General features: G+C 36.8%; 1 protein-coding gene across 1 annotated transcript; it reads left to right on the top strand.

The window, feature by feature from the left end:
* Positions 1-3,318: 3,318 nt before the first annotated feature.
* Positions 3,319-14,392, top strand: LOC122827789 (hyaluronan and proteoglycan link protein 1-like). Its single transcript, XM_044110784.1, has 4 exons — positions 3,319-3,654; positions 11,005-11,337; positions 12,487-12,789; positions 12,944-14,392. The coding sequence occupies exons 1-4, from the start codon at positions 3,564-3,566 to the stop codon at positions 13,231-13,233; spliced, it is 1,017 nt and encodes a 338-aa protein (XP_043966719.1). The 5' UTR covers positions 3,319-3,563; the 3' UTR covers positions 13,234-14,392.
* Positions 14,393-14,561: the final 169 nt, after the last annotated feature.

Here is a 14,561-nt window from a genome sequence, read left to right as displayed (position 1 = left end):
CACTGATGAAAAAGAAAAGCAGCAAAATGTAGCTTTTTTTGTCCCAGGGAAATAATGGGACAAATGCTTACTTTAGTAAAATTCTTGCCCAAGCAGGCAAACTGGGCAGTTTTAGTAACAAAACTAGTGTAGATAAGTTCTTTGTTCTCAAGGCCATTGTTCAAAAAAGAGCCTTTGAATAATAAGTTACCATGGGTCTCTTAGATGCTTTACTGTCAGTTTTTTTTGGATGACCATGTCTCTTAGTTTGCAGTTTTGCCATAATATTTACATTTTTGGATGACTGACTGAATGATACTCTCCTTTATAAGTTGTTCAAAGCTTTGCATAATCATACTTGAATTTAATCCTCCTTCAAACTTCTTTACAATTTATGCCTTACTCTGGTATGTACCAGATACAAATATGTGTCAAACTCTGAATATTGCATTTGTAAATAAATAGATAGATAGATAAATTAATAACAACGTGTAGTTTGTCTACCACCTCACAATCATGCTCTAAACTGTGTTAGTCTAGGACATGAAGCCGCATAAATTACATTAAGGATTGTAGGTGTAAAATGATAAAATGTGAGAATTTTGAAGTCGTGGGAATAGTTTTGTAAAGCACCATTCATATGTACTATTCATCTAACATTTCTATTTTTCAGCCTGCAGAAAAAAGTCAATTCTTTTGTGACAATCATAATCATGGTCTTATTCCAGTGTTTGGCTTATGTTGTTAAATACAGTTTATTGAGGGTGGTATACATAAACATCCTGTCCTACTAGACAAATGCACCTAAATTTAAAACATAGAAAATTGTCAACATAATCATAAAGACTGAGTTGGTCTATCCTATTCATCTCTTCTTGTTTCTAATCCCACTAAGACCCCGAAAAGTCCCATAAGTTTGATGCTTAATTACCAGGAGCAAAAAGCCCTGTGTCTTTACTTCATCCTCAGAAATGTTTCCAAGTTCATTTACGTGTGGTTCTGTTGCCTTTAAAGAGAAACACATGTTTGGCAGTGGCTAAAGTGAAATGTGTTTAGCATCAGATGACTTGTGCTTTTTCAGTTCTGGCTTTTTCCTGTCCACTGTAATGTGGGAGTTTATATATGAGGACTCTCAGGGGTCTTGACAGTCACTTCAGATGCTACACAACGTCACAGCCATACAGCATTCAAGGCCCCAAAGAGCCGATGAATGTTAACAAGAATTATACCACCTGGACTGAGGCGGGAAATTGAGCCAGCAGAAAGCCAGCTGTGAATGTGCTCATGTCCTTGAAACTTGGCCCCAACAAAACAAGTAAGACACAAACCCAAGACTCTCACATTAGGACCACAGACCTGATTTGATTTGCACAGTCACAACCACACCCTTATCATAACCATATTCTTATGGGTACGCATACATAATGTTGCTGTTTTTTATTTCTATCTTTATTTATATAAAGATATAAGACATTATACATAATGTCTTATGTCGTTTTTTGCCAAAAGTAGACATTTATTTTAGGAAGATGGTAAATTATGTTCTTGGTCCAAGATGTCCAAGAATGAAGACGGTAGAAGGAGAAAAAGGAAAGGAGAATTAAGAAAAAACAATCAATAAAACAATTATCTTTAAGACAAAGGTACAACTTTCTGGATGAATTGTAATCATCACTTTTATGATGGTCTGACTCCGAAGGTTTTGAGTATATGTTTACATACTTTTCAAAGATACTTTTCAGTTCTATTCACCATGTTTATGCACACAAACATGAAACTCGTACCTATGTCCAGAGGTCAAAGGGTGAGGGGCATGGGGAGATCCTGGGAAGGTCACCAATCCATTGCACCAATCCATTGCACATCAACATAGTGATGCCAACGTGCAGGCCTCAATGAAGACATTGTAATTGTAAATATACTGAAGACTATAAGATCAATAGTAAATAGTTGATTGTTCTATTAATCTTTTGAATCTTAATTTTTTTAAGTGCAAATATCAAATTAAAAAGCTAAAAGAAATCAAGGCATGAAAATAAATCAATCCTAATTACAGGGTTTTGTGAGCAGATAAGTGATTTGAAAGTGGGTGAAACTGGTCAGACTGAACAGAATGGACATCTCTGTTAAGTTGTGTGTGTTAGCATCTAAACATATGCAGGGATCTCTTTGCGTGAAGTTGTAAATTAGCATTTAAAACTAAACTATGTAGCTTTTATGAGTAGCATGTTTTTTTCTACGTTTTTAAAAACTGACACTATGTGTAATATGAGACAAAAATCTGTGAAAACAAAAAAGCTCCTCTGCCTCCTTGTGGTTCTCGACCCATCTGCAGAAATACACCTCTCAGTCAGAAAAAAACTATAAGATCCAGGAGGAGGGTCTAAGAGCTGTCAATCATCTTTGTGCGCGTGCTGCTCACACCTGCCACTTCTTCTCTCTGCTATGATACAGATTTTTCACAAAACCAGAGCCTGCCATGAATTGTCTGGTTAGTTGGCCACCAATGACAGAAGTTAAACCGTTTTCAGTGAATTGTTTCTTTACCATTAGCACTTTGAGCAGCTGGTACATGAGAGTGATTGACAGCAGTGAGAACTTCCTCCTGCCTCTGATTGTTTGTTTCTAACTAGGATCTTTGTATTTCGGTAGATAACAGTAGGACCACAGAGAGGAGGTAGATGAGCTCGATTTTCTCACAAATTATTTGTCTCGTGTTATACTGTCAGAAAATGGTTATTTAAAAAAATCTGTAAAAACTATCTTGTTTATAAAAGTTACTAACTGCAGCTATAAAGATAATTAAAAACACAATTAATGTGCTATTAGTAATTTAAAACCAATATTGCATTATATGATACTTTTACCTCTGTTCTCTTTCCATATAAGTGGCATAGACAAAAGAGTATAATAGGCTCCTACATTTAATCTCTCAATTGCTTCAGGTCTTTCTTTTAGTCTTTGAGAAATGAAGTAACTGATATTGTTGCAGTAAACGTGCAAAAGTTTAAATTTCCATATTTTGATATCAATAACTTTTGTGAGAGGCTTTTGGTTTAATAATAAAAATGCTGATCTGGAGGTTGCAAAAGTATTTCATGCAAACTAATTCAGACCAGAGAGCAAGATTTGGTGGGAATAACAGATTGCTTTTATTACCTAACTATATTTACATTTACACAAGAACTTTTCAAGGTTTATTATTTTGCATGCCTATTACTTTGGACCATTTTCAACTGGTTCACAATGTGTAGCTGTTTCTCTGTTTCTCCAGGGGGGAAAGGAGGGGATTCTTTTAATACAAGATGTGCCAAAAGGGAGCCGGTAAAGAGCTATGCAGGGTAATGGGCTGAGGGGAGGAGGAGTGGTCTCTCTACCATGCTAGGCTACAATAAAAGGCATTTGTCTGGACCTCCGAGGAGCCCAAAATTTCCAGTAGGACTGCAGACAGCTGCTGCAGAAAAAGAAACAGGTAGATAAAATAGAAAAATAATTTTCAGAAAAAAAGATTTTTGAAAGTACATCGTAAGATTTGTTTTGAATAACTCTTTTACTTTGCGATAACTGAGGACAATAGAGAGAAAATGATAAGCCTCCTGTGCATCACAATGATTTCCCTGACCCTGGCTGGCAGTGCATACTGTCAAACTGCAACTCCTGCCTCCCTTATATCAGGTGAGTTTAAGATGACACAGATATTTTGCAAATGCAATGGCTTTGTTTTAATTGTAGATATTTCATGTATTTATTTTTGTACAAACCTGCATATATAGAAGTACAGGCAGAAGAGAAATCTCTATATAATGGTACCAGACTATAAGCTTGTGTAACAACATGGCCATTGTAGAAGTGTGTAACAGATTAGTCTCTGGGGTAACCCACACACCCACACATACTGTGACTCACCATTGACTCACAGACTTGCATACAGACCACCACGTTACCCAGTGGCTGGTGAATAAATTATCCTGTCATTCACTGCAACAATTGTCATTCTGCTGAATGAGAATTTCTCTGCTAATACCAGGTACTGAACCTTAACTAGATCTCTGAAACCGAGCTAGTGGAGGTTATTTTTGGTCATTGAAATGCTAAACAGTAAAATAATAATGGTGTCTTTTTTATTTCACCATATTCACCATATTTTATAATGTGCTGGAGACAAATGATATAGATAAAAGGTGGCTGGTCATTCTGCCTCTTTGTCACTTTGTACCATGGTAATTTTGGAGAAAATTTGTGAGAGAAATTTAGAACCTAGCATCCTAATAAGGGGATTTCTTGTATTGTCTTTGACAATTGATTTTAATTAAAAAAGTCTACAATCTGCTGAGTGTCTACAGCACGAATAAGTAGTTTTGAGAATCTAAAACTATATTTGTATAATGAAAATAACAGCTCACTTTTATTTTGTTTTCCATGGGAGTCAATTTGCCCACATGGCAAATTTATTCAGGACAGGAACACAAAAACAGAAATTTTGTGCTTTCATTTTAAGAAAATTGTATTTAATTAAATTAAAATTTTGACTGGAGCACTGTCTGCCTATTTCATCTCATAGTGCATGCCAGGGTTCATTACAAAGGTAAGAGTAGTTGTTTGCGGTGTTTGTTTGTAGTGGAGTTACAAATTGACAGGGGTTGAACTAACTAAGATGCAGAAATGTGCAATTCACACCTTGAGTTTACGGATGAAACTCTGAGCTACAAAACTGGGCAACTACTTTTGTACTGCAAAGAGAAACAGGGGAAGTCAGAAACTCCCCTTTGCTGTATAGGTTGAGTGATATTCAATGCTTCTTTAGTAGCCAGCAAGCTGACTCAGTAAGTGGGAAACTAAGGATTTCTCAGTTGTCTGTCTTCCAAGCAGCAAAGGAGAAGGCCACCCTGTCGAGAGTAGCGTTTCACTCTATCAGGGGATTAGGTCTTTTTTTGATCCACTTTAAATTTCTCTCACAGGCCTGTGATGTCATAGCATTTTGTGCATGTGCTTACGTGTACCTAAATATTATTAAATGACTCCTAGTGCTGTATTGTGCAATAGCAGTCGTTATTCTGAAGCCAGCTCAGTAAGTAATCTGTGGGCCATATTTTTCGTAGTAAGAGCTCCCTGTCTGTTCATTGGGGTGTTGTCTGCTTCCTCACATTCACTGACTCACTGCAGCACTGGGATTTTTTGGAAAAGAGCCATGGCAACAGGGAGCTTGACAAGAGTAGAGGGAAGATTAACGACCCACAGCCAATGTATAGAGTCCCGCGCTGAATGCCAGCCAGATGACTATATCTTTCCCTGTGAGGTAATAGTCTGCTAAGTCTAATGCTTACTGTAGCTTTTGGTTACCGAGTCACAGCCCAGTTGCTAGGTCTTGGTGGGAAAAAACGGGCTTGGCTGGAGCTGGGCTATGGGTGGGATCAATTTGTGTTTAGGCTCAGAAATGAGATGATGGAACCACATTTAATGTTCTGAATTTATATTCATTTGATTGCAGTGAAATTCTACAACCAACTCTAATAAATGTTGACTGTACATGTGAGCTCATGATCAGACATATTGTGCACATAGAGACACTGTGTTTGTGCTTGCCCTGCAGGACAGAACACTGGAAACACTGTTGGAATTAGTGGGGAGGAGTTGGCCTGCTGTGTTTGTCCCAGCTGTGCTTGTTAATAATCCTTTCTCCTCTCTTGCGCAAATTGGCTGGCAGTAGAGGACAGCAAAGCTCTGGGATGTTGTAAGTCATCTCATGAGTTACTTCTCTGACAAAAGGGTGTGGCACACTGCACACATACTCTCATATAAACATAAAGATGTGTGATCTACAAACTTGGATGCTTTTTTAAAAGGGGAAATTTGGGCCAGATTTGGTCATTCTACTCCAAAATGAAAATATTGCAGCTTTAGAATACAGGAAAAGAGTTTGACTTGGAACTTGGCAATGTTGGTAATATAGAGCTTAGCGTTGCAAAGAAACAGATGGTTCCAATTATGTGCTAATGCAACCTTTTTACAGAGTGAAAGAGAATTGTGCTTGGTAATAAAATGCGAGTAGGTCTTGATTACTTTATTCCTACTCACATTAGTTCACTTAGTTCTTTGCTGTGTTTTCATTAGCATCTACATCTTAAAAAGTGGTTTGTTCTATTGACCACATATTTCTATCTGAAATAAAACCATTTAGGACTGCATTTGACTTTAGAGGGCTAAGTCTAAGGTGCGTCAGCGAAAGAATGGCTACACTTCTCCTGTGAGAAGAATGAAGGTACACCCTACAGGCTATTGCTTTACAAGCAAAATGTGCCTGGCGTGATAAGGGTAGCATTCTCTGCAGGGGTGATCTTGGTAGCAGCAGAGAGCATGGAATTACTTTTAACGTCCCCGTCTCTGTCTGGTACCAAAGCAAACATAACTACCTTCAGCATGTTTCAATGGTGGGGAAAGTAAGTCCTAAAACACATCAAGGCTTTCTCTGTAAATATAGTTTTAACAGGGACTCCTGACATAAAATTCAAACCAGATGCCAGAATCAACCACCATAACCACCGTACTTATAAAGAAACCACCAAAATTCAGTCTATAGATTAAAATACTCTATATGTACGAAAGTGAAAGAACATAGGGAATAATTGTTGAAAACACTTAATGAAATTTTTAAAATACTACAGCTTTAAAATGTCTTGAAAATAACATGTTGAGAAAGCTGCCATATGGATTGTCGAAATGAGATTTATACCCATTCTTACAAATACATTTTCTGTATTATGTATTACAAATACAGTAAAGAATAAGGAAAAAAAAGCAATAAACATTATATTTGTGAGATGTCATCAACAAAAATATCAAATATATTGATCAGTATTCCAGTTGACATTAATTAAAGGCAACTCTAAACAGGTGGGGTTTTAGCCGCCATTTAAAGGAACTCTGTTTCAGCAGTTTTGCAGTTTTCTGGAAGTTTGTTCCAGATTAGTGGAGTATAAACATTGAATGCTGCTTCTCCATGTTTGGTAGTGAAGATGCAGATTAGGCGAGAATCAGAAGACCTGTCTGGAAGGTTAATAATCAGAACGATGTATTTTCGTGCTAAACCATTCAGGGATTTACAAACTAACAAAAGTATTTTAATGTCTCCTTTCTGAACTATGGGGATCCAGTGTAAGGACTTCAAAACTGGTGCTCTATTCTCCTAGTTTTACAGAGAAAGTGATCAAAGCCCCATATGGCTTTTGGCAAGCCCTGTTTGAAATTATTATTCTGCCTTGTTTCATTTTCAGATTTTTACAAAGAATGTAGCATATTTCTCAATTCATCCTTCTTTCCGTTATATTAAGTGCCCTTTTTTTGCCTATTCTTCTTTGCATACAATTATGTTTCCACTTCTATTTATATTCACATTTGGGAATAATGTGCAATGCCATTAGCTCTATAAAAATGTTGTGTGAAAAATTCTGTTTTGGTTTTGGGCTGTCCAACTCTTGTGCAGCAACATTTCCACCCCCGCCAGGGGGTCTTTTTTTGTGGGCTCTAGTGTCCCTTATTCGAAAGTAGGCTGACAGGAAAGGGGGAAAGACGTGTGGCAAACGTTTGCCCGCGTCCGTTGAGGACTGAAGGCCTCCAAATGTGGGTCGCGCTATCCCCTACGCCACCACAGCAACATTTAAGCAAATCTTATCTTGGTCTTTCTTGTGGAGTTTTGTGCAATGTGTTTATGTGAAGGACTGCTGGAGTGCATTGCTTATTGTTTACAAAAAAAGAAGCGAGACCTTTCTGAAACTCTCTTCAAGAGGTTTTCAGCCCTCAGACAACTCTTCTTACTCTTCTTTTGATCCCTGTGCCAGAGGTCTGGCAAGGAGCACTGAGTTTTTGGTGGTTTGTGGTGAAATTATGTTTACATTTTCAATTTCCCCAATATGACTTACTTAAACATTTAGAAATATAATAATATATCTACAACCAACTTCAGCAGCTTCAACAGCTAATTAATTGAATAATCTCTTATTATCTTGTGGATTACTTAGTGTGAAAATGTCATGCTAATTAAAAACCTATTTAAGTTAAGTTAATAAGTTAATGAGGGTGTCAATATATTTTTTCCAGTATTATGCCTTAAAAGTACTTTTAAATTTGTATGACTGCAGTACAGCATGTTTTCTCCCCAGTCTAAGACTCACATCAGTGGTTCTATAATGCTGCTTACATCTCATGTTTCAGACTTACAAACCAGATGTAGAAGCTGGTTTTCTGATTTGGACTGAACAGTGTGTCAATTAACAGTACAAAGAAGCTCTTTGTCTTCTCTAATTTCTTCAAGTTTTTGTCTTGGCAGGAAAGTTGGTGGTATTACATTAGGTGAGGTGGTGCTAACTAACGTAATGTTTTTTTGTAGAGCTTTGATGAGCCAGTTAGTTATTCTGGATTGCTCATGTCTTCAGTCACTCCACGTGCCACGGTTACCCATGCAGAGAATTTAGGAGGCAGGAGGAGTTGAGTCATTTCTAACTTACAAAAGGGCCAAAAGCGACCTTCGTTCAGCTTGTAAATATTGAACTTCTTTGAAAAACACCAGTAATAAGCAGCTGCAAGGCTCTTTATATCTCATAAATTGCTTGGCATCTTGCTGACTACTTGGAAGGTGTTGCAGTTTGGTAAAAGATGCAGTTACTAATAAACACAAGCTCAGGATGAAAAAAAGTTTTACAATGTGATAAGTTAGATTGTCCTAGATATTATTTTTTTCATCAGTGCTTTTGCTTGAATCTTGTAAAGTTGCATTTATTACCAAAGATCTCAGCTGTCACTTTTGTATGACTATACTGGAATAGAATAATTGTATTATGATAGTTTATATGTGAGTTTCAATTCAAGAGATAAGACTGAAATTCAGGACAGACATAAAAACAAGCACAAAGAAAAAAATGTTGATAAACATGCTTAGGGCAGACACTTAAGAATATGTTGTTATGAAAATATGAAAAAAATCCAGTTTGGTTTTATGTTGGGTTAAATCCCAAATTTTAAACATCTGCAGCAGGGCACCAGCAACTTTGGCGGCTTAGTTGTGTTTGAAGACAATTTACATTGATTCCAACATACCTTGATAAGGCAATAATTGGACTAACTGGTGTACCTTTTCTGCCTAAGAGAGACGGATAATATGAAGGAAAGCAAGGTTAATGAGACCCATGTGAAACACATCATGGCTGCCACACAGTCAGAGAGCTGAGAAATAATAACAAACAGTAACACAAAACATTAGAAGCTAGCAAAGTTTGGATGTGGGGTATTTTGGAAGTTTATTCTTACTACTTGGGCTGCATATGTGTGTATGCTGAGAAAAGGTTTTGAATTGAGCAGAGCTTAAGGCAGACGGCCAATAACTTATTTTCTTTCCTGTGATATCCAGGGGGACAAGGTTCCTTTCACTGTGAAGAGCCAGTATTCTAGACATGATTTTGGTACGAAACATCAAGACAGATTCTGGCATCTTCAAGCAGAAACAGAGAACAAAACTAATCCGACACAGACACTATTTGTGTGTGGCTGTATATGTGAAGTGGGACTTTAGGGGTGTAGGTTGGGTTGGGTTGGCAGGGGGATCAGTTCTGGTAAGGAGAGGGATGTTAAATCATTTTGTGAATGCATTGATGCAATGAATCCTTTTCCCAGAAAAAATAAAACCTGCAGATAGGTTCACAGATTTTACAGATAGGTATTGTTTATTCCAAAGATCAGAAAACTAGACAAACACAATTATTACAGTAAATACAGCTTGCACAGATCTATCATCTGTCTTGAATTTGCAAGACTGAATAATACAGCCTTATGTGCATAAAATTGTTTGAGGTGGAGTGAAGTCAGAGGTCCATGACATCTGTTCATCTGTTGTTTGTAATATGTTGGGTTCGGACAACACTTGCTGGCTGGGGTCTTCTTAAGTAAGCAAGCCCTGTGAGGTCTAAACAGCAAGGCCAAGGAGATGATGGGAACAAACGGTGAAACAAAGATGACATATGATTTGGAGCTTAAGTAGTGCTGTTGGTTGGACAATGAGGATTTGGAAGCAGTGCCCCAAGGAAAATATTTCTGTTCTTCATTAGATGTTTAATACACTTAACAAAAGTCAGATGGAGTGCATGAAAGGAAAGGTTTTCATTTTGAAAGCTAATACTGAGGAAACAAAAGCTTGTACTTGCCAAAGCTGACAGCCTCAGGAAGGAGAATGAAGAAGAGGATTGATTCCAGGGACTGCAGACTGCCTGAAACTCGTGAATCTTACACTCCTGAATTTAAAAATTATGGGCAAGAGAAGTCTTCAAACATGTGCACTGTGTGGCTCTACATTTTTATCTTTCAACAATTGAAAGTGTGTTTGTGAAGCACCAGGCAAAAGTTTTTCTCTCAAACCTTTTCCCTTTTTGTCACATTACAATCACAAACTTCAATCTATTTTATTGAGATTTTTACATGACAGATGAAAACAAAGTGCATGATTGTAAAATGAAAGCAGAATGACACAAGGAAATTCAATGTTATATATTAAATATATGTATTCATAGTTAGGCCTGTATTTAATTAAAATTTCGTATAACCCTTGCAAGTCTTAAGTCTTCTCTATCAACTTTAAAAGGCCCATATTATGTAAAATAAATTTTTATTTAGCTTTATATCATGATATGATGTTATTCTCTCATCAAAAACATACCTAGAGTGTTGCTTTCCTTCTTCAATGAAGGAAATCTGATTGGATGAAGCATCAAAAATTCACATAGGCACTGCAAACATTATTTAGGTAGTAGATATATGTTTGGGATTCCAATAGTTCAGGCCCACAGAATAGGTCTTACATGAATTGACCATATTTCAGTTAAGGAATAATGTTTAATGTTTCTTTGTGAGATGCTTTAAACTCCTCCACAGGCTGTCATGGTTCTTGATTTAACAATGTTCACAGTGCAGTTGCATTTACACTTTAAAAGTCAAAGTATCATGAACATATTGGTTTATTTTGTATGTTTTCCTCTTTTTTAGTCAAGACTGATCTGGGTGGAAACGTCACCCTGCCCTGCAAAGTTCATGAAGATGAAACCTTTTTCTTTGGAAGTCTGAAAGTCACGTGGATCAAAGTGGGAGAAGATCAATCCCAAAATGAGGATGTGCTTGTATCCATGGGTTTACACAAGAGGACTTATGGAAACTTCGAAAACCGCGCCTCTTTGTTAGACCTAGAAAGTGGCGATGGCTCCTTGGTGTTAATTGACGTCTCAATGGAGGACATGGGAAGGTACCGCTGTGAGATCATAAATGGGATGGAAGACATTATACAAGATGTAATCTTAGAGGTTGAAAATGGTCTCACTGACGGTAAATACTGAAAAACACACTGATTCATTTAAACAACAATAAAATAACGGCTGTTCTGCTTATAATTTATAATGCATGTCTAGAATCTGACTGTAGAGTTATGTCTCTTTTCTACACCTTACATTTCTTCTGGGTTTTGGATTTAATATAAAACTGGTTTATGTTATCTGTGATAGTAAGTCTGGTAAGTGGCCACCACATTCTAACCAAATCCCACTGGCTAACTAGCTTCCAACTGGAACATGGTTTTGTGCAACGTAACATTATTCTCATTATTCTCCAACCTCACAAGGACATTGGAACAAAGCAACAGCTAAATGGGGTTTGAAGTTATTCCCAGATTTGAATGAAGATTCCCAAGCCAATTGAAACATAGGACTGTTAACACAGAGGAACTGATGTCTTTGTCTTTCGTCGATTGTTTTGGACAATAAAGAACAGACTTTGAGACCAAAATGATATCGAAGCAAAACCCATTTTAAATCAACTTACTATTCTTGTACTTTGACTGAGGTGACAAAAATAATTTAATAAGTATATGTCCAATGTGCAATGAAGCATGCAGCTCAATGTTAATATCTTCAAGCAGACTTAGTCCAAATAGCAAATCTCATATTTCCCTCAGTAGTATTGTCACTGTGTTGGAGGTACAATTACCTCCAACAATATAGTTGAGGGTTGGACAAATCCACTCCAAAGAAAGCCAGCAAATCAGCATTATATATTTGAGAATGGTAGGGTTTCATAGTATTGGAGGAACTGTGTTGAAACCCATTTTGAACTTTTTGAAAGAAATACATTTAAATCTTTTCTACTTGTTACTTGTGACTGGTCACACACAAATTCTTTTTTAACTTCATGCAAATAAATTATATTTTGAGGTTTTTACTAGATTGATCAACTGCTGGACACCAATCTCGAGTGTCCCAATGTATTGCTAATTGCTACTTAATAAGCTTTAAAGCATGAATGTTTGAAAGAAATCAGTCCTAAAGTGAAAAGATTTGTGCAGACTTGACTGAGTCTGCAAATAAATTAGAAATAATCATAAACATTTAACTCCTACCAAACAATATGTGTTCTGTTGTTCCAAATACATAATAGTCTAGGGTTTGGATATTCTGCTACAGCATTTTCTATGTCTTTTAGGTGTTGTGTTCCCATACTCTCCCCATCATGGGCGCTACAACCTAAATTTTGATGAGGCTGTGAAGTCCTGTGAAAGTCAGGATGCTACAATTGCCTCCTTTGATCAGCTGCTGGAGGCCTGGAAAGGCGGTCTGGACTGGTGTAATGCTGGTTGGCTCAATGACGGTACGGTACAGTATCCAATCACCAAACCCAGACAACCCTGCGGCGGCGTCAACAGCAGACCTGGTCTCAGAAACTATGGCTTCAGAAACAAGCAGATGAGCCGCTTTGATGTGTTCTGTTTTGCTTCCAAACTCCAAGGTAGGCTTTTTTTTCCTCCATTTTATTTTCAAGTTACAGTATAAGCTATATATATCGAATTTCAGTTCTCATACAGAAAAACATCTTTCCTCTTAAAAAGTTCTTCTGAGCAGCAGATTTTTTTTGTTTTGTTTTTTGCTGTCTCTGCTACCAGGTCGTTTCTATTGGTTGGTCCAGCCAGAAAGGCTGAGCTTTGACGAGGCTGTGCAGGCGTGCCGAGACGACGATGCAGAGATTGCGAAGGTCGGCCAGATGTATGCTGCCTGGAAGCTTGAGGGCTACGACCGCTGTGATGCTGGCTGGTTGGCTGATGGAAGTGTGCGCTACCCTATTTCCAGGCCCCGCAAGAACTGCAGTCCCACAGAGGCTGCAGTGCGCTTTGTTAGATTCCCAGACAAAAAGGTTAAGTCTTATGGTGTTTACTGCTTCAAGGCTGATAAGTGAGAGAATGAAAAACATGCAGGTGAACCACAGACACCAAAGAGCAGCAACAACAGACATTAAAAAAATATATATTTAAAGCAGATTCAATTGGATTTTAACTAGTCCAAATTTCTTACCTTTCTGATGCCATAACAGTTGTTATGTTAATGTCATGCAATTTAAATCATTATGGAATAAACAATAGAATGCAACAAGCAATTAGGGTATATTTTCTGTTTATTTCTATCTGTTCACTCTTGGTTATGACTGTTTAGTAAAGGGAAAAATTGAAAATGTAAGTCCTTCACAAAATGTGTAATGTTCAAGGTTTGGCTGGAATTATGCTCAAAGAATGTGTGCTGCTTTCAAATGTGTCCTGAGCAATGCTATTTTTAATTTTGCAGAAACATACATATCAACAAAATAGATTGATTTCAATGTGATAAACATAACAAGACTACAGCCATTGAGCTATTGGTTCACAGGTTACTGCAAGAAGGAACCAGTTAGATTCACTGTCAGGTTTGAAGCTGTTTTCTAATATATATTAACATACATGTATTTACAAAACCTCAAAAATGTATCTTTGACCAGAAAAGCTGTGAGCAAGTCAACTGCAAAGAGATTCGATGGATGTTCCTTCTTTTTTTACATGTTCTGCATTTCAGTTTGATTAGGAAGAAATTACAAATGTCCAGATGTTATAATGTTTAACCCCAATGCATTGTTTCCTTTATCTAACATGAGAATTTTACTTGTTTTTTTACATTTGTTCTTTTTTGATAACTTTACACTGTTTCTTGAAAAGAAATAGTACAAATTCTAGACTTACTTGCAGATTTTTATCTTTTATTATATAAAGATTTAACTTTTTCCAACTCATTGCGCAAAAAAAGTGCATATAACCCTCCTTTGATCTGATATAGAACTAAACTTAAAACACCTAACTGTGTGAAAAAGATAGCAAACAGTAGGTATTAAAATGTGTAGTTGTCATTATGACAAGTGGAAGTTTTGTTTATCTTTTTTTTCTTTTTACCTTTTTTATAACTGATTTATAACTGAGAAATCATTTATTTGCTGACAATTTGACATACAAAATATGAAGGTATTTTTGTATGACATCATGTACCATTCCACAATGTTACAATTAAAAATAAAAATACAACTTTTAAAAATGCTTGTTCCAGGGTTTCCTTGACTGAAAAATATACTAACATGTCTTATGTTGGAATGCAGAAATTAAAAGAAACAAATCAGACGGTTATATATATGATGTGCATTTTTTTTGCAAAAGGATTCACACTTTAAATATTGTCACATTGCAAACACAAAGTCCAATATGAGAA

This window comes from Gambusia affinis, linkage group LG03 (assembly GCF_019740435.1).
Source record: "Gambusia affinis linkage group LG03, SWU_Gaff_1.0, whole genome shotgun sequence".
Classification (NCBI taxonomy): Eukaryota; Metazoa; Chordata; class Actinopteri; order Cyprinodontiformes; family Poeciliidae; genus Gambusia; species Gambusia affinis.
Note: the sequence above shows the minus strand (reverse complement) of the source record. Positions and strands in the feature narration are given on the sequence as shown.